Genomic DNA, 18,180 nt, shown 5'->3' on the forward strand with positions numbered 1-18,180 from the left:
CATTGCTGTTCCATTTCAGTCATTCTAACCCATCATCGTCTTAGCGGAAGCTCAGCCATTTTAAAAAGAATGTTGATATGCTTTTATACGTAGTACCACTTTCAGAAAGATTTCCTAAAAGGGAATATTTTGACATTGATTTTTATATTCATCAGTTATTATTTTACATTGGAAACAACCCACGTGACCAACAATTGAAGAATTATGAAATTATGATATGATGGAATGCAACCACTAAAAATCATAATTTAAAGACTAGTAATAAAATGTTAACAGTATTAAGTGAAAAATGCAAAAATACAAAATTAAATGGTGTGTATAGAGAGTCCAGGTTTTTTCAAAATTTATTTTTTTAACCCTCAAGGATATTTTTCCATTGATTTCTTTTTAGATAGAATGGAAGGGAAAGAGGGAGGGGAGAGAGAGAAAGAAACATCAATGTGAGAGAGACACATTGATTGGCTGCCTCCCACACGACCCTGATTGGCTTGGGGATCTAACCTGCAACCCAGGTATGAAGCCCGTGGATCAGAATTGAACTCCCTACCCTTTGGTCCAAAGGCCGATGTTCTAACCACTGACTCACACTGGCTTTCTGGCTTTTAAAAATTGTTATTTATTGATTTTAGAGAGGGGGAGAGAGAGGCATATTTATTTCTGTTCCATTTATTCATTCTCGGTTGCTGTTTGTATGTGCCCTGACTGGGGTCTGAACCCGCAACCTTGGTGTATCCAGACAATGCTCCAACCAACTGAGCTACAGGGCCAGGGCTGAGAGTCCAGTTTTCTGAAATATACGTGCATAGAAAAGATCTGAAGGACGTAAATACCGTGTTCATAGTGGTTAAGTTTTCCCGTATTGTCTGCATTTTTCAGAGTGAGCCTGAATCTTTTATGAGCAGGAGAGGGGGAGTCAATAAGGGAACGATCATGCCTTGTGCAGAGGGGTGAGATGGTCTTGGTAGTGGGGAGCACCAGAGTGTGGAAGTCAGGCTGGTGAGAGAGAGGAGTCCTGGAGACTGCAGACAGATTTTGTCAGACCAAAAAAGACCATGGGATTCTGACTCAGTGGCAGAGAGTCAGAAGGGACAGGTGGAATGAGTAGGCCTTAGGGACAAGCAGCAAATTCCCAAGCCAGAAATCCTGGCCTCCACACCTAGTGAGACATGACCTATGCAAATGGGGCTTGGCCCAGACCTGATGAGCCTGGTTTCCTTGAGCCTCTCAGGCCATCTTGGTTGCTCACAGTGGCCAACATCTCTATGGTGTTTGGAGGAGAGTGGGGGGAGGCAACCCAGGCCCTAGCAAGCTGATAGGAAAGTTGTAACCACCTGATTAGTTGAGGGGTTCCTGTGTACTAGGCACTATGCTAAATGTCAGATGTCTCTCTCTTAATCCTCACCTCAGGAGGAAGTTCTCTTATCTCGTTTATAAAGCCAAGAGTCACAGTCAGGATTAGAACAACTCTGAGGCCAAAGCCTGAGCCCCTTCTCCCAAGCTACTTCCTCAGTGTACCCCCAGGGGCCCCTCTCCTTAGCTACAGTGGTACAAAAGCAGACAGTGAAGAGGGAGTCTCGCATCCCGGAGTACCCCAGAGAAAAAAGCGCTTGATGATACTTCCAGAGATAGTCCCCGCATTTACAATATTCTGTGTACCCCACACACACACCCAGGAGCTTAGGATCATACTGTACACCTTGCTTTTTCACTTGTCTTGGAGCTGGTTCTATATTAGCCTATAAGATCTACCTCATTCTTGTTTTCACTGCTGCGTGATCTTCCATTGTGTAATGTACCGTGATTCACGTGGCGAGTGCCCTGTTGGTGGGCATGTAGGTTCTTTCCTGTCTTGCTGTTATAAACAACGCCATGCTGAGTACCAGGTACTCTCTCCTTGGTATGTGTGCCACTTTGTAGGATAACTTGATAAATCAAAGGGTAAGTGCATTTGATACATTGATTGAAATTGCAAATATGGTTTCCAGTATGTGTATGAAAATGCCCATTTCCCTGAATCCTCTATAAAGCTATTGTTTTGTTTTCTGATCTGATAAATGAAAAAATGTTCTCACGTTTTACGTGTGAAACTGGCTGTTGTGTCTTATGCTTAAAAGCCATGTGTATTTTCCTCTTTCTGTGAAATTGCTTGTTCAAGTTCTTTAGTAGTTTTTCTGTTGGGTTGTTGATCCATTTAAGAATTGATTTGTACAAACTGTAGTAAAGAAATTACTCTTTTATCTGCCATATGTGTTGCACATATTTTCCCCAGTTTACAGTTAGTCTTTTACTTTATTTTTTTTCTGTGGATATTTACATTTTAATGTCAAATCAGAGACTTCCCCTCTTCAAGACCATACATTCTCCCATGGCAAAATTTGACTAGTCCTTTGCGATAGGTCCATTTGAAATTCATTTTGGAGTAAGGACTGAGTTGGGTCTTGGCCCCGCCTCTGCCCCTTTCCTCCTGGGTTCAGAAGGAGGAACTGAGTGAGAGAACCACCAATATAAAGGCACTTCTTTGCTTCTAGAGCTGTCCAACCAGAGTCTGCAGCCAGGGCCCTGGTGGATTTGCTGAGCCTGCCTCATGTTTGGTGAGCTAGGGGTAGTGTGGGGCAGGGATGGGAATCACAGGGAAGAGGGCAGCTGTAGGAGGAAGAGGGGGGATCCTGAGGGGCAAAGGTGTGCTGGGATGGAGGTGGAGAGGGCTGCAGTCGGGGCTGGAGGGGAGATGGGTAGGGAGGACAATGCTGCAGTCCGGCTCTGGGAGGAAAAAAGGCGAGGCTGCAGTCTGAGGTCAGCAGGGGAAGTAGGTTGCAACAAGGGTGAGGAATGACTGGAGTGTGGGGATGAGGTCAGGGCCTGCAGGGAAGTACAGGCAATAGGGATGGGGGAGAGCAGAGACATGGTAGGGGGTGGCGGGCAAGGGCAGGAATCAGATGCAGTGTGTGTTTTTGGAGCAGAGGGGGTTGAAAAGGAAGGGATCAGATCATGTTTGGGCACCTTCCAAGACCCTGAGACCCTGGTCCTGCCCATGTGATTTCTCTGGCCTTGGGTGGGTGGGATACAAATCAGGCCATGCTTTGGGTCAAGATTATTTTCTCAAAGTCCTTGTGGTAGGGAAGAGGGCATTCTAGGCTGGCCCTGCCTCTCACTTAACCAACAACCTAGGACAAATCTCTAACCTCTCTGAACATTAGTCCTCCCCTGCCTCCACCCGGGTGTAGGGCTGGGATGGAATGGATTTGTAACCATTAAAAGACTGCCTGGTTGAACACACCTGCCATAGTCCTGGAGGACAGGGTAGGAATGGATAAAAGAAAACAAAGCCTTACTTGATTGGGAAAACATTTTTACTTTCACAGTTGATCACGGGATAGAGTTCCTGCTGACTGCCTTGCGCATAGATGTCGATGGAAGAATCTGTAAGCAGCCATTCCTTTTTGTCCCCTGGTGGTGGTGGACCCTGAAGGGGGCAGAGACCAGAGCCAGCCAAGGCCTCAGTCCAGCACAGTTCTGCTGGAGCTGGCTGGCTTCCCATCACCACTGCTAGAAGATTTACACATTTATCTGAAGCTTAGAGTAATAAGCAAAGGCCTTGGCTGATGGGACAGGGAACAGGTCAGGAAGGGAAGATGTGAAGTTATTACTCAGACCCTAGAAGGTAGAATCTGTTGAGAATAGAATCCAAGGAGCCGGGTGGTTTTGTGTTTTGTTTTGTTTTGGGAGGCGGCAAAATTGCACTCAGAGACTGTTCTGCCTTTTTTGGCAATTTAGCACAGGTTCACTGGGAATTTCATAAGCTAGTAGCATACAAATAATATCTCTTAATGAGTAAAATAAAGAAATAACCTCGCCCTGGCCAGTTTAGCTCAGTGGTTAGAGCATTGGCCTGCGGACCAGAGAGTCCCGGGTTTGTTTCCCGCTAAGGGCACGTACCTCAATTGGGGCTGTGTGGGTGGCAACCAGTCGATGTGTCCCTCTCACATCGATGTTTCTCTCTTTCTTCCCTCCTCTTCCCCTCCCCCCCCCCCCCCCCGCTCTATCTGAAGATAAATGCAAACAAACAAACAAAAACAAAGTGTCTTCGGGTGAGGATAAAAAAAAAAGAAATAACAAACTTCAAACAAATAAGAGATGAATAACACTATTGTTCCAGGCAAGGGGAGATGAAAGGTATAAAATTCAAATCTAGGTCAGTGTTAGTGCTGGCAAAGGTGAGCTGGGATTGGATCACAGGAGTAAAGATTCTTCAGTGACTGTATCTGTGGTGACTGCAGATTTTGCATGAGAAGATTAATAAAGTAAGAACTTTTATGTAAAAAAAAAGTTCTGATTATAGTGATTTAGTCATTTATTAGCCAAATGTCTATTGAGTGCTGACTATATTTTAGCCACTGTTATAGAAGTGGTTATACAGTGTTAAGAGAAAATCCTTACCTTAAGTTTATATTCTACTGAAGGAGACAGCAGTTGAATAGACTAAGGTCAGTAGAGGGATATATGCCAGCTAGATAGTCCCTGCTTTTGGATGTGCAGAGAGCATGTTTTCTAGATTTAATCTCTGACACTTGCATTTTGAGATCTGAAATATGGATAATAAAACCTAAACTTTACTTTTGTATCTGATTAATGGATTCAACAAGTGTTTATTAATACTCTCTCTGCCACACACTGTGGTAAACATTGGGTTGTAATGGTAAATAGCATCATATAACTGGATAGGTTGTATAGAGATGAACTGAGTCCTTCATAGTTGCCCTTGGGTGGAGTGTTATCTGTGTATCTCCCTAATAATATATGAAAGTGGACGTGTGCATTTAGGAGGACACTGCCGAGAAGGCCAACTAGAACTGGAATTTCTCATAAGGGGTGATAATGGAGTCTAAAGGCCAGTGAAGGCAGTAGCCAAGGGAGTCAAGTAAGGATTGGGGGTGGGTTTTGAAGAACCAGTTTGCCTTGAATGGCCAGGATGGAGGAGAGTAGGTAAAGGGGAGGGAGAATCTTCCAGAGGGGCAGATTCTGGGGAAAATCCAGGGTTTGGATCAGGCGATAGGTTTCAGAGAGCAATGGGAATTCATTATGTTGGGGAGGACGTGTGTGAACAAGAGGTCAGTGTTGGGCGCCTGGACGGGGAGCTTTCCCGTCATTGTAACCAAACAGCGGGTCCTTGCAGGTTCTTCTTGCAGGTTCTTCGCGGCAGCTGAGCAGGTGGGACCTGCTGGTGCCTGCGCGGACGGCCCGTCTGACCCTCCCCGCACCGGCTCCAGCCCTGACGCCCCAGCTGCAGTTGTCCGGAGGGCGCGTGGTCACTGTTCGGGGCATCAGGGGCACGCGGGGTTTCGAGGGGAACCAGGTCCCAATCCCCTTCTGGGAGGCCCGTGGGGATGCTCCTCCCGCGTCCTAGAGAAGCAGCCGAGAGGGGGCGCGGGGCCGCGGGTGACGCACTACCGGCCGCGGCGCGCTTCCGGCCTGGGGCCGTCAGCCCCGGGATTCCCGCGCCCCTGGGGCCGCAGCGAGGGAGCCCCTCGGATCTCGGTGAGCGGGGCCCAGGGGGGGGACCGAAGCGGCTCCGCAGCAGTTCGGGCGGGGGCCGGAGGCTGGTGTGGGAAGCCTGCCCGGCCTCTTCTCCCGGGATCGCTGCCGGCCCTGCGCCGCCCGCGGCCCGAGGAGAGGGAGTGAATGAAGCGGGAGGACGGATCCCAGGGCCAGTCCCCCCGGCCGGCCGGCGCTGCAGCTCAGAAATCTCACGGGAGACGACAGTATTGCTCAGCCCACCGGTGGGAGTGTCGAGCCTGGTTGTGTAATTCCGGGGGTGCGAGGGCTGCGTGGGTCCCTCGAGCGGGACTGCCGAGAGACCCCTGCTTTCCTTTCTCCCCAAGGCTCGGTGGACAGCCGGGGGTCACAGCACACGCGCAGACGTCAGCGCTTCCATGACGATCCCCGCAAGATTCCCTGGGAGCCCAGGGGCGGGTACGGAATGAGGGAGCGGCGCTGCCGGCGGAGACGCTCCGGCGAGGCTGGATGGTTTCACATGTAAGCAGGTGTTTGGGGCTTTACGCGTACTGAGCACCTCACAGGCACTGCTTGAAGCAGTTGTGCTAATTAACCTTCTCAAGGACGCATTGTCTGTCATTTTTAACGAGGAAGTTGGGGTACAGAGACATTGCTAGGAAGTGACCCAAAGCTGCCGAAGAGAGCGCTCCGTTGTCCAGCCGCAGCCTCGGTGAGTAGTGCGAGAAGGCTTCACAGGAGAGTACGTTTAAGTGTGATCTTATTGAAAGAATTGTGGTTGCAGATTCTGGAAAAACCGCACTTGGCTTGCCCAGAACCCGTCAGCTAATTATTGTGGGGGCAAAGAGAGAGCAGCCGGGAGGACCCTTAGCAGTACAGGAGGAAGCCCACTCCCAGTCACTGTTAACAGGATGAAACTTAAAAACTCCTTTCCTTTTCCTTTTCATTATCATACCCATCTCACCCCAAGTCTGGATCCAGACAGAGCCTGCTAGTATCTTAAAATCACTAACAATCAGATTATTCCATACTAGGTGTTCGTGTAAATACCTGTACATTTCTTCCTGGGGAACTTACAGACCGCGGGAGGCAGCAGTCTGTGCTATATGTTTTTGTAAAAATGTGTTCTTGAAACAGCTAAGCTCACTTGTTTACATATCTAGTTCTGTTTTCAGACTATAAAAGCAAAGTGAAACAGCAACCAAGAGACCATGTAGCCTGTTCAGCCCAGAAAGACCAAAATATTTACTTTATAGCACTTTACAGAATAAGTTTGTTGTTTGACATAAACTGCTGACAGCTCAGATGATCCATAGTTGGGAGTGGTTGTCACCAAGAAGTCTTCTCCACAGGTTTTAGGATCAAACATATTAATAACTCAACTCCTGCTGAGTGCCAGATTATTGTAAATGTTTGATATGAATTAATTCATTTAGTCAAAGATTCACAGAATGTTAGAGCTGGAAGGACTCATGAATATTATCTAATTTGTCAGCCTGTCATGTAGGCCCAGTCACATAGGCTATGACAGAGCACAGTTTCCTGACTCTCAATCCAATCCACTTCAATCTTATTCTGAATGGGAGGTCAATACTATATCCATTGGATCTGGCTTTTGTGTTTGTTTTATGCTTTTTTGGGGGGATGTTGAAACCCATTAGTGAGATCTGTCATTTTCAAAATAACTATTTCTCTGACTATAAAAGTAATGCATGTTTATTGTAGGTTAAATATATAGAAGAGTGTACAGGACAAAGTAAAGTAACCTATTAAATGTCCTAGAGATCAGTGTGTTAACATTGTGGTAGATTTTCTTCTCTCTTGGGTGTGTGTGTGTGTGTGTGTGTGTTTTGTAAATATCTGTGTATTAATAACAGTTTCTGTTTATGGAACGCTTACAGACTGTTTATAAACTAATGCTGGTTTATGTGTGCATATTTTTTGTTTTAGTGTTTGAATCCTGTTTTAATGTCTTGTATTTTTTCATGAATATTCTTTCAAAATATGATTTTTAATAGTTTCAAATTTTATTATATTTATAAGCCATCAATATTTATTTGCCTGTTTGTTTTGTTTTTACAATTATGGTAAGAGTGTGATCTTTGAACAAAAAAATCTCTGTGCCCCCCTCTGATTATATTTTTTCACTTTTTATCTCATTGTAGAAGTTGTTTATTTTTATAGGAAAACTTTCAAGTATTACAAAAAGATAGGCCTTAAAGCAAAAGTTTACCATAATCTTATTCCTCAGAGATGATCATAGTTAAAAATGAGATATATAGGTTGACCCAGAAAAATGTATACACACTTTAACAGCTGATAACTACCTTAATTTTTACTGCTTCTCAGGTTTAACTGATTTGAAATAATAGTTGAAGCCCATCTAAGCTGTGAACAAAGAAAATTTTCCCACACGACTTTTTATGGGGATATCTAAAAGATAAAGTTTACTGCCCTGGCCAGTGTGGCTCAGTTGGTTGAGCTTTGTCCCATGCACCAAAAGGCTGTCAGTTCAATTCCTGGTTAGGGCACATACCCAGGTTGCATGTCGGATCCCTGGTTGAGGTGTGTACGGGACACAACTGATCGATATTTCTCACATAGCTGTTTCTCTCCCTCTCCTTTCTTCTATCTCTAAAATCAATAGGAACATATTAAAATAAAATTTTTTTAAAGTTTACCTTACTAAATTGGCAACAGTTGATTAATTAAGGGCAGCATTTGAAAGAGAATACACACAAATTCTGAACAGAATGGTTCTTGATGTTTGCTATTCCATTGCTTGACATCACCACCCAGTGCCTGGACCAGAATGGTCTTAAGTTTGAAAACAAGTGTTGACAAAAACAGTTACTCATTTCTGTAGATTCTTTTAAATTTTGAAAATGAATTGTATGTTGCCTGGCCAGTGTGCTCAGTGAACTGAGAGTCATCCCGTGAACTGAGAGGTCCAGGTTTGATTCCCCGTCAGGGCACATGCCTAGGTTGTAGGCTCAATCCCCAGTGAGGGGCATGCGGGAGGCAGCTGATTGATGATTTTCTCTTACAAATATGTTTCTATCTCTCTCTCACTCCAAAAAAACAATAAATACATATTAAAAAAAAAAAAAGAAAGAAAATGAATCATATGTTAATAAACACTGACTTTATAATCATTCAAATTGTGTATACATTTTTTGGGGACACCCTTTATGTTAGAGATTTAAGTTAGTTTTTTAAAAAAAGACAAAATATAGGTAATAGAAGAAATCGTGTACTAGAGGGGGAAGTCATTTAACATATCATAGTGATTATCAATTTTTCTTCTTGATCTTACTCATATGCATATTTTAACATATACAATGTTATGTTATACTTGAAATTTTAATATTCTGCATTTGTCCTATTTATATATACCGTATTTTCCCAAGTAGTCACATGTTTTTATTTTTAATTTTTATTTTAATATATATATAAAATATATATATATATATATATATATATATATATATATATATATATAATTTCTACCAAGTGGAAGTACCATAATTTGCTAAGTTTCAGTGTCCATCAATAGAAAATTGTGTTTCCTATAACATTTTAGGGGATTTTTTTTTTAACAGTTAATGAAAGGATCAGTTTTTTTCCTCTCTAGGGAGTTACTTCTCTATGAAAAAGTTCTAATATTTTAATTACTGAGTCAAACAATGCAGGCATTTTCATAACACATGCCGATGACTCAGGATCTTCTGAGGTCCACTGCAGGTATTATGTACACGATGAGTATTCTCATCTCAGTTCCTATACCCACAAACGGTGATCACTGTGTGCCAACTGCAGATGAACTTACAACTTAAGATCTGATACGTATTGCTGAATTACCTCTAGAAAGATGGTACCAGTTTACATTCCCCCCAGTAATGTGTGAGAAGCTCTTTTTCCCTGAACCTTTACTGGTATTCAAAAACTCCAATTTGATATCAAAATTGAATCTTCATTTTTCTCAGTTTCCATTTCTTTGATTATCCCTGAAGTGGAACTTGTTTTGATGTTTACTGGCTTTTTGTATTGGTGTATTTGTTGTGATTACAATTTTTATATCAGTTCATCTTTTCCTTACTCATTAAATGAGTCTTTTATCTATTAGGTATATCTACTCCTTGATGTATAAATCGAAGTACTTTCCTAGATTGTCTATTAATTTTGTTTGTATTTTAGATACAAATACTATTGCTTCTCTGTGGCCAGTTTGTCTTTGTGGTTTGTGCTTTTTTACATAATGCTTAGAAAAGGCTACCCTAAAGTTAAAATTAATCATTTGTCAATATGTTATTTGGTGGTTTCATTTTTTTTGTATTTAACCTTTAATCAGTTTAGATTTATTTGGGTATATGGAATGATGTAGGACCCTCACTAGGTGTTTTTTCTGGGTAGTTAAGCAATAGTCCCAACATAATGTATAAATAATCAATTTTTTATTATTATAAATGCCAATTTTAAAACATATTAAATTTGTTTATTTTTTTCTTCTAGGGGAATTGGGCCTCTCTAAAATAAAAAACTGGAGTTAAACTTTTTTTAAATGTGTAAACTCACTGTTGAGGTTTTCCTAGCCACAGCACTTTGGTGATTTTATTTGTCACTCCAGATTTCAGTTGCTCTCTTTATGACAAGAACTCTAAATACAAGTTTTCAGCACATACCTCTTTCCTCTATTCCAGATACGTATGCCTACATTCTTTTTTTTTTTTTTTAAGATTTTTTAACTGATTTTATTTTATTTTTTTTAGAGAGGAAGGAAGAGGGAGACGGAGAGAAACATCGATGCAAGAGCAAACAATGATTGACTGCCTCCTGCATGCCCCTGACTGGGGATCGAGCCTATAACCCCAGTGTGTGCTCTGACTGGAAATCACCAGCAATCCTTGGCAATCCTGCAGTGTATGAGAGGATGCCCAACCAGATGAGCCACACTGGCCAGGGCTGTGTGCCTACTTTCTATTTGGATACTTTAAAACTAAATGTATCTTCTTCCTTCCCAAACCAGTATTCCCATGCGCACTAAAGATTACTGGAATCATGTACCAAAAAACAGCAAATTATCCTTTACTTCTTCCTCTCCCTCACCTACCCCAGTATATATCCACACCTGTAGATTCTGTCTCTGGTTACTTCTGGTTAAATGTCTTAAAAATAGTTTATGGGGTTATATTTGGTCTGGCCTTTGCTTGACTCAGGCTTCATGTCTTATTTCTGGTGGACTTCCTGGGTCTTTTTCATTCTTCCAAAGTACTGAGCTTGATTCCTTTTGTAAGTTCTGATTTATCTCTCAGGTATATTCTTTTCCTTCCTCGTGTGTCTACTTTCTATTTATCTCTTCTTCAGGGAGACTTTTTCCCTCCAGGCTAAATGAGGTACTCTCTGCTCTATATTCCATAGCACCCCCATTTCCACTTTTGGAATTCTCATATTTGTAACTACTGGTTTAATGTCTTTGTCCAGCTGTGATGTAAGCTCTGGGCAGGCAAGGGCATGTCTGACTTTTCCTCCACGACAGCTCTGATTATACCCAAACTCCAGTCTACTTCATGAGTCTCTGTAGGATTGTGTGGTGGGTCCCCTTTATGTCCTACTCTGAAAGAGGAACAGGAAATACCTGATAGATTTAAAACTCAACACAGAAGTCCAGGCCTTCATGAGAAGTCCACAGAACCAACCTTATCACATACTGTAGTAGGCATAGCCTCTTTCCTGCCTCTGAGCTCTTGGCTCTAGCAAACCGTCTCTGTCTTTCTTGGAATAATGCTGCCAATTCTTCTCATGTCAAGGTTATATGAAGAGACATTTTTGGATAAACTTTTATAATTTTGACGTTCCAAACACCATAAACTCTGTACTATTTTTGCAACTTTTTTGTAAGTCAGAAATTATTTCACAGAGTTTTTAGTTAAACTGAAGCCTTCACTCTTATATTCAGCTGTTCCTGAAGAAAAACTGTTTGATATGACATTCAGAAGAAAGGACAGTCAATGTATCTCTAGGTTGTAGCAAATGGAGTTCCCTAACGACTATTTAGCTTCTTGGCACATAGTGGAGATGGGTGAGCCAGACGTAATGCATTAGCCTTGTGAGGCCATTTTCCCATGAAACTTTTGATTTATTAATTGGCTTTTGATATAGATTATTGTATAATGGGCAGAGTATACTAATTAACATGAATATTTATATCCACTTCTGAATTATCTTTATCATTATAAATAACATTCATGATTATTCATCAAGCACTCGGGTGTTTGTTAATATGTCATTCTGTCTAGCTCTCACTTCTTGGAGAATTAACAAATGGAGTTTGGGAACCAAGAAGGCTGGAAGCCAACCAGGATTCTTGCTGATGCAGTCATATTGCTGACCTGACAATTTTGTGGGTCATCAGAGAGTCTCCCTAGGCAACAGCTCTTTCTCATTTTTCTGTTTACTGGGACAGTGATATGCTATCCTCCACCTTTTTTTATTTTTACCTTTGCCTGTGAGCAGGGCTCCCAGTTTTCCAACCTTGAAGTGTTTTACAATTAAAGCAAGGAGAAGATTTGTGGATGTTGAATATGCAAGGAGCCGAAGAGAGAGAGATTGGAAGAGAGATTTGTCCAGGTGAGTGAGCAAGGGACAACCAGTGGGAGAAACAGCAGGGTTTGGGGAATTTTACAAAAGAAACTGAAAAAAACTCAGGAGATAAAACTGCCCTCTCTATTAGGGATGTTGGGGGTGAATGTGGGTGAACTTCTCTTGGGAAACCCATACTCATTTTATCTCTCTCAGTTCCAACATTGCTCTTTTACATTATCCCACTATCCTCTATTCTTTGAATATAAAAGATCCATGTTTTCTGTATTTCCCTAATCATTAGCTTGTTGTTTCTCCCTTATCTCCATTGTCTCTGGTTCTCTCAATCTCTGGCTGTCTGTAGCTGCCTTTTCCATGGGGTTCCTCATTGATGGTGATCACCTTATCCTGATGTAGATCTCTTCCACCACTTGCAATTTTGAATTACTTGCCCCACTTGCTTTTAAAAAAAAAAATGTTCTTAATTGATTTTTTAGAGAGAGGGAAACATCAGTGTGAGAAACATTGATCAGCTGCCTCCTGCACACCCCCTACTGGGGATCGAGCCCACAAACCAGGCATGTGCCCTGACAGGGAATTGAACCCAAACCTGTCAGTACAAGGGATGATGCTCAATCCACTGAGCCACACTGGCCTGGCTGCCCCACTTGCTTTTATTGGTTTTTACTGAGACCTGCAAAGTTAGGTTTCAGAACTTTAGGGGCCTCCACTTTGCCCTACATAAGAGATATTTATTCTGATGGTTTCTTTCAGATTGGGTGAGCAAACCTGCCCCAGAGCAGGATATCTCTGAAATTAATTCACCAGCGACAGTAGGAAAGAGACTCCAAGGGGGTGAATCCCAGAATTCTACATTCAACACAAAATATGCATGTGACAGCATGAAGGAAAACTCTCCTGGAGACATCCCTGGGCCGTGCTTTTTCCAGGAAGGAGGTTTTGGGGGAATAACTTTCATCCACAAGGAAGCACCTCCTGAAATGATTAGCCATGAATATAATTATGAGAAAAAGTTGCTTTTGACCTCAAGCCTTGTTACTCATCTCAGAGTTTCTACAGAAGAGAGTCTACATCAATGGGAGACAAGTAGCATACACACCAATGAGATTTCAGAACGAAGTAAATGCTCAGCACTCTCCACACAGAAAAAGTCTTGGAAATGTAATGAATGTGGAAAAACGTTTACTCAGAGCTCATCTCTTACCCACCATCAGAGAACTCATACTGGAGAGAGACCCTATACATGTGAGGAATGTGGAAAAGCCTTCAGTCGTGGTTCATTCCTTGTTCAGCATCAAAGAATTCACACTGGAGTGAAACCATACAGATGTGAACATTGTGGGAAAACATTTCGATGTCGGTCATTTCTTACTCAGCATCAGAGAATCCACACTGGAGAGAAACCTTATAAATGTAATGAATGTGGGAATTCCTTCCGCAATCATTCACATCTCACTGAGCACCAGAGAATTCACACTGGAGAGAAACCTTATAAATGTAATAGGTGTGAGAAGGCATTCAACCAGAACACACACCTCATTCATCATCAGAGAATTCACACTGGTGAGAAACCTTATTTATGCAATGAATGTGGCTCTTCTTTTCGGAAACACTCAAATCTTACACAACATCAGAGAATTCACACAGGGGAAAAACCCCATAAATGTGATGAATGTGGGAAAACGTTTCAAACAAAGGCAAACCTCTCTCAGCATCATAGAATTCATACTGGGGAGAAACCCTATAAATGTAAGGAATGTGGCAAAGCTTTTTGTCAGAGTCCATCCCTTATTAAACACCTGCGAATTCATACTGGAGAGAAACCTTATAAATGTAAGGAATGTGGCAAAGCTTTTACTCAGAGTACCCCACTCACTAAACATCAGAGAATTCATACAGGGGAGAGACCCTACAAATGCAGTGAATGTGGTAAAGCCTTCATTCAGAGCATTTGCCTTATTCGCCATCAGAGAAGTCACACTGGAGAAAAACCCTATAAATGCAATGAATGTGGGAAGGGCTTCAATCAGAATACCTGCCTCACTCAGCACATGAGGATTCATACTGGAGAGAAGCCCTATAAATGTAAAGAATGTGGGAAAGCCTTTGCTCACAGCTCCTCTCTTACTGAACATCACAGAACTCACACTGGTGAGAAGCTGTACAAATGTAGTGAGTGTGAGAAAACCTTCCGCAAGTATGCACACCTTAGCGAACACTACAGGATTCACACTGGTGAGAAGCCTTATGAATGCATTGAATGTGGAAAATTCTTCAGACATAGCTCAGTCCTTTTCAGACATCAGAAGCTGCACAGTGGTGAATGAACTTGGCTTCAGGTTAGGGCAGTTTCTCAAGGAGTTGTGGGTAGGAATCTGGCTGAGGAGAGAGGGCAGGTAGAATTTCTGGAGACTAGGATGAAGGAGCTCTAAAGACTGCACTCCAACGAGTATTTTCGGAATATACGTGGGGGCTGGGAGAATGCAGAGCCCACTGCAAGTGGGCATCCAGGAGTACAGGGTAGGAAGGAAGTTCCTGCTTTTCAGATAAATCCTTGCTGCTTGTCACTCATCTCTCCCCATGTGACTCTCATACCTTGAGGTGCCATTTGTTAAATCAGTTATTGTGTTTCCCTTACTACACTCCCGGCCACCTTCCCGAACTGTCATGTATGTTCACTGACCCGTTGGCTGAGGTACTTGTCCAAACACTGTCATTATGAAAGTGGCAGCAGGTGCGAGGTCTTGCTAAGTAGCCTCCAGATGTCTGAGGCAGCTCTAATCATACTCCTGTGGGGGGCACTGTTCAACCTGTGGACGTGGTCCCATGAAGGGGAGACGGAAACAAGTGAAAGGCCAATGCACATTCACTTAACAATAAGGAGATATATGGCAAGAACTGGGCTGATCTCTATATATACGTTGGTAAAGAAGGCTTCTATCAGGGTGAAGGAATTTTTCCTGATCCTTTTAAGCTGGAGAAAGAAATAGGAAAGCAAGAGAGAATTTTCTTGAGTGAAGTCAGTTTTTGTTCAGAGGGCCATGGAGAGGAAGGCCCAACCTCTGTCTCAGAGGAATAGTGGTCTACGCAGGATGGAAATGGCCTGTGCTGGTCACAAGAGTTCACAGAACAGGAAACTTGCAAGTGACTGAGCAAGCCATCTGCATACCCTTGCCCTGGACTGAGATGTACACCTGCTTCTTGTACGTTTGGCTGGGTCACAGGTTCACAGGGACTATGGGAGAGGGACCCACTAAGATGTACAGTGTCTAAACAAAGGGGAAAGCATTAGTGAAGAAGGAAGGCAGCGTTTTAGGTTGGCTGGAGTTGGGGGCTGCAGCACCAGACCTTAAGAGTGTTGATCACTGCAGCCAGAATGTCATATAATTAATGCCATTGATGGCTCTAACATAGATGTGTTAGATCTCAGGTGTTTGTATTTTTATTGGGCCTATCTTGTTCCTGGATATTTACCCTTACTGCAGACTAGGAGTATCTAGGGAAACACTCTCATTGGCTAAATTTGGAAATAATTCTAGAGAGGATTACCTCTTTTTCAAATCCCTGAAAATCAAGATATCCCAGGTTGCCAGACTGACGGTATTTTATTTTGAGAGAAAGGGCATGTTTTTCTCTTTCCTCACTTCCTTTCATGTTTTTAACTGCTACCCAGATAGCCTTTGACAGGAAATAATTTCTGTCCTCTGAAGCTTAATAAAGTTTTTTAAATATGGCTATTAAAAACAACTAAAGTAACTTAATTCTGGAATGGTTGATTATTTGGAACTCAGCATTGATTTTTTTCAGGAGCAACATTACATACACTTTTCTCTCTCCAGCTGTGAAGATATGTTCTCAAAACATGACACATGGCAATTTATAATTGAGTAAATTAATAACTTATGGACAAAAAATATCCCTATGGAAACTTTCTATTTTATGCTCATAACAATACATATAGTCTACAGAAAGCAAATGTCAATGTATTTATTCCTTGCAAATGAAAACACTATAGAATTTATTGCTGGCACATAGTAAATGTTCAATAAACATTTGTTATGTTGATGTATTTAATCAATCTTTGCCCACCAGAAACTAGGACATTCCTGATGTGTAGGTATTTAGCAAAATATTTGTACACTCCTATTTTTGGAGCCTTGAATGGAGATTACAGAGGATACGGAGAGTTTTCTTGAGGAAGAAATAGCAAAACAAAGGTCAAAGATGTCTTAAATTCTTTTAGAAAGATTTTCCAAAATGGAATGGGCACAACTCTTGAGTTTTTAATCTTCAGGATTACAGAGTCTGGTACCATTTTCACTTCCTGGGGAAACAGGAAGGAAACACCATCTTCCCACTGTCCTCATTCCATATTCTCATACTTGTACATATTTGTTCCTAATTTCTCAGTTGCCAGCCCACTATGTACACAGTCCTCCAGCTTGGTCCCAAACCTAGGAATTGCCCTCTTCCTCAATCTTTTCTCTCCTGAGTCTTCATACCCAATCAACCCCTGTGTCCTGTTGACATCTCCTAAATCTGGAAGCCGTCTTCATTGCTATTACTTTATTGCAGCTCCCCGTTTGTTTCCTGGACTGTTTTTGTATTTTCCTAACCGGTCTTTAAGTTTCTTGCCCCACTAAGCCATCTTTCACATTTCTTCTAAATGGTCTTTGGAGGGCAACTGTGGAAGCTATATTGTTCTTTCTCTAGCCCTGTAAAGAGGCATCTCCAAGTTACAGAGGCCCTCCTCTGTCCCATGCCTAAATCAGCATTCTCAGTTGCCATTCCCATCTTGCACATTCTGTCCCATATTGTAAATTATCTCTGAGTTCATCTATTTTTAATTATTTCTGTATTTTGTATCATTTTATTTTCAGGTTATATACATTGTACTGTCTTGTTTACAACTATCTCTGTTCCCACTAAACTGTCAGCTCCTTCAGGCCAGGGGCCATGAGATATTTATCTTTGACCTCAACTAAAATATTGATCCAGACATTTCTCAATGCCACTATGTGACTCAGGTCCATGGTTACCAGCAGAAAGGAGGTATGTATTGACTGTGTGCATGGGATGTTTGCAAGAAACAGTGATTCTGCATCTTTTTCCCAAGTTAGTGTATGGTTGTATTAAGCAGAGGATCCCATAAGAAGAAACATTCTGTAACAACGTTTTTTGTTTTGCTACAAATTAGGCATTAAATGTCCTATCACAGTTTAACAATTCTTTCAGATATGTTGATGTCAGAGTCAATAGGCAGAGGGAAATGCATGCAGATGTAGAAGCATAGCTATGTCAACTGGAATATCCTTGAAGTAAGCAGGAGCTGAACAATGATGCTGGCCCTTTTTGGACCTCAGAACCAGACCATCCGGCATGTGAGTGAGGGTGAGAAATAAGGTGATTTTGCATTATGACCCTGCCTTCCTACATAATGCAGAAATCGAGTCTTGGTTTCAGATGGTTTCAGTTTTACTCCCCTTCAGCTGTTGGTCACAGCAGGGCTAAGGTAATTTTAATTTTGTGGAATGACTTTGGTGTCCATCCTTCCTATTCATTTTTCAACTTTGAGTGAAAAGCTCAACCCAAAGTGCAGAAATTTCATTTTTCTTTATTGATTTTAGAGAGGGCAAGGGAGAGGGAGAGAGAGACAGAAACATGGATGAGAAAGAACGTCAGTTGGCCACCACCTGCATGCCCCCTACTGGGGATTGGACCCACAACCTGGGCATGTTTCCTAACCAGGAATTGAACCCGTGACCTCTTGATGCGTGGATTGACACTCAACCACTGAGTCACACTGGCTGGGCATGCTCTGCTCATGTCTTTATTCTTGGAATACACCAGTTAGGAAGAGCCTTTATGTTTAAATATTTCCTGAAGACTACAAGACCTGGAGTTAGGCTAAAGGGGGGCAGGGACCCTAACTTGAGGGCTAGAAAGGTCACGCTAGCCAATTAACAATGAGGACTGGCTGGAGCTGGCATTTGAGGAACACGTGGACAAACATTTACTGAACCTCTTTTTTTTTTTTTAAGCACCAGAACCTGGTAATGTACAGGAATT

The 18,180-nt window shown here is 42.2% G+C and overlaps 1 protein-coding gene across 5 annotated transcripts; it reads left to right on the forward strand.

Annotated features, from left to right (window-relative positions):
* The first annotated feature begins 5,474 nt into the window (after positions 1–5,474).
* Positions 5,475–16,080, forward strand: ZNF502 (zinc finger protein 502). 5 transcript variants are annotated; one of them, XM_036267219.1, is made up of 4 exons: positions 5,475–5,535; positions 6,148–6,223; positions 12,025–12,138; positions 12,865–16,080. In XM_036267219.1, the coding sequence occupies exons 3-4, from the start codon at positions 12,084–12,086 to the stop codon at positions 14,436–14,438; spliced, it is 1,629 nt and encodes a 542-aa protein (XP_036123112.1). In that variant the 5' UTR covers positions 5,475–5,535; positions 6,148–6,223; positions 12,025–12,083; the 3' UTR covers positions 14,439–16,080. The 5 variants fall into 5 exon arrangements, with proteins under 5 accessions (XP_036123112.1, XP_036123115.1, XP_036123113.1 ...); XM_036267220.1 differs by having other exon boundaries at positions 5,480–5,535; positions 5,880–6,223; XM_036267222.1 differs by lacking the exon at positions 6,148–6,223 and having other exon boundaries at positions 5,478–5,535.
* Positions 16,081–18,180: the final 2,100 nt, after the last annotated feature.

This window comes from Molossus molossus, unplaced genomic scaffold (assembly GCF_014108415.1).
Source record: "Molossus molossus isolate mMolMol1 unplaced genomic scaffold, mMolMol1.p scaffold_m16_p_18, whole genome shotgun sequence".
Lineage (NCBI taxonomy): Eukaryota > Metazoa > Chordata > Mammalia > Chiroptera > Molossidae > Molossus > Molossus molossus.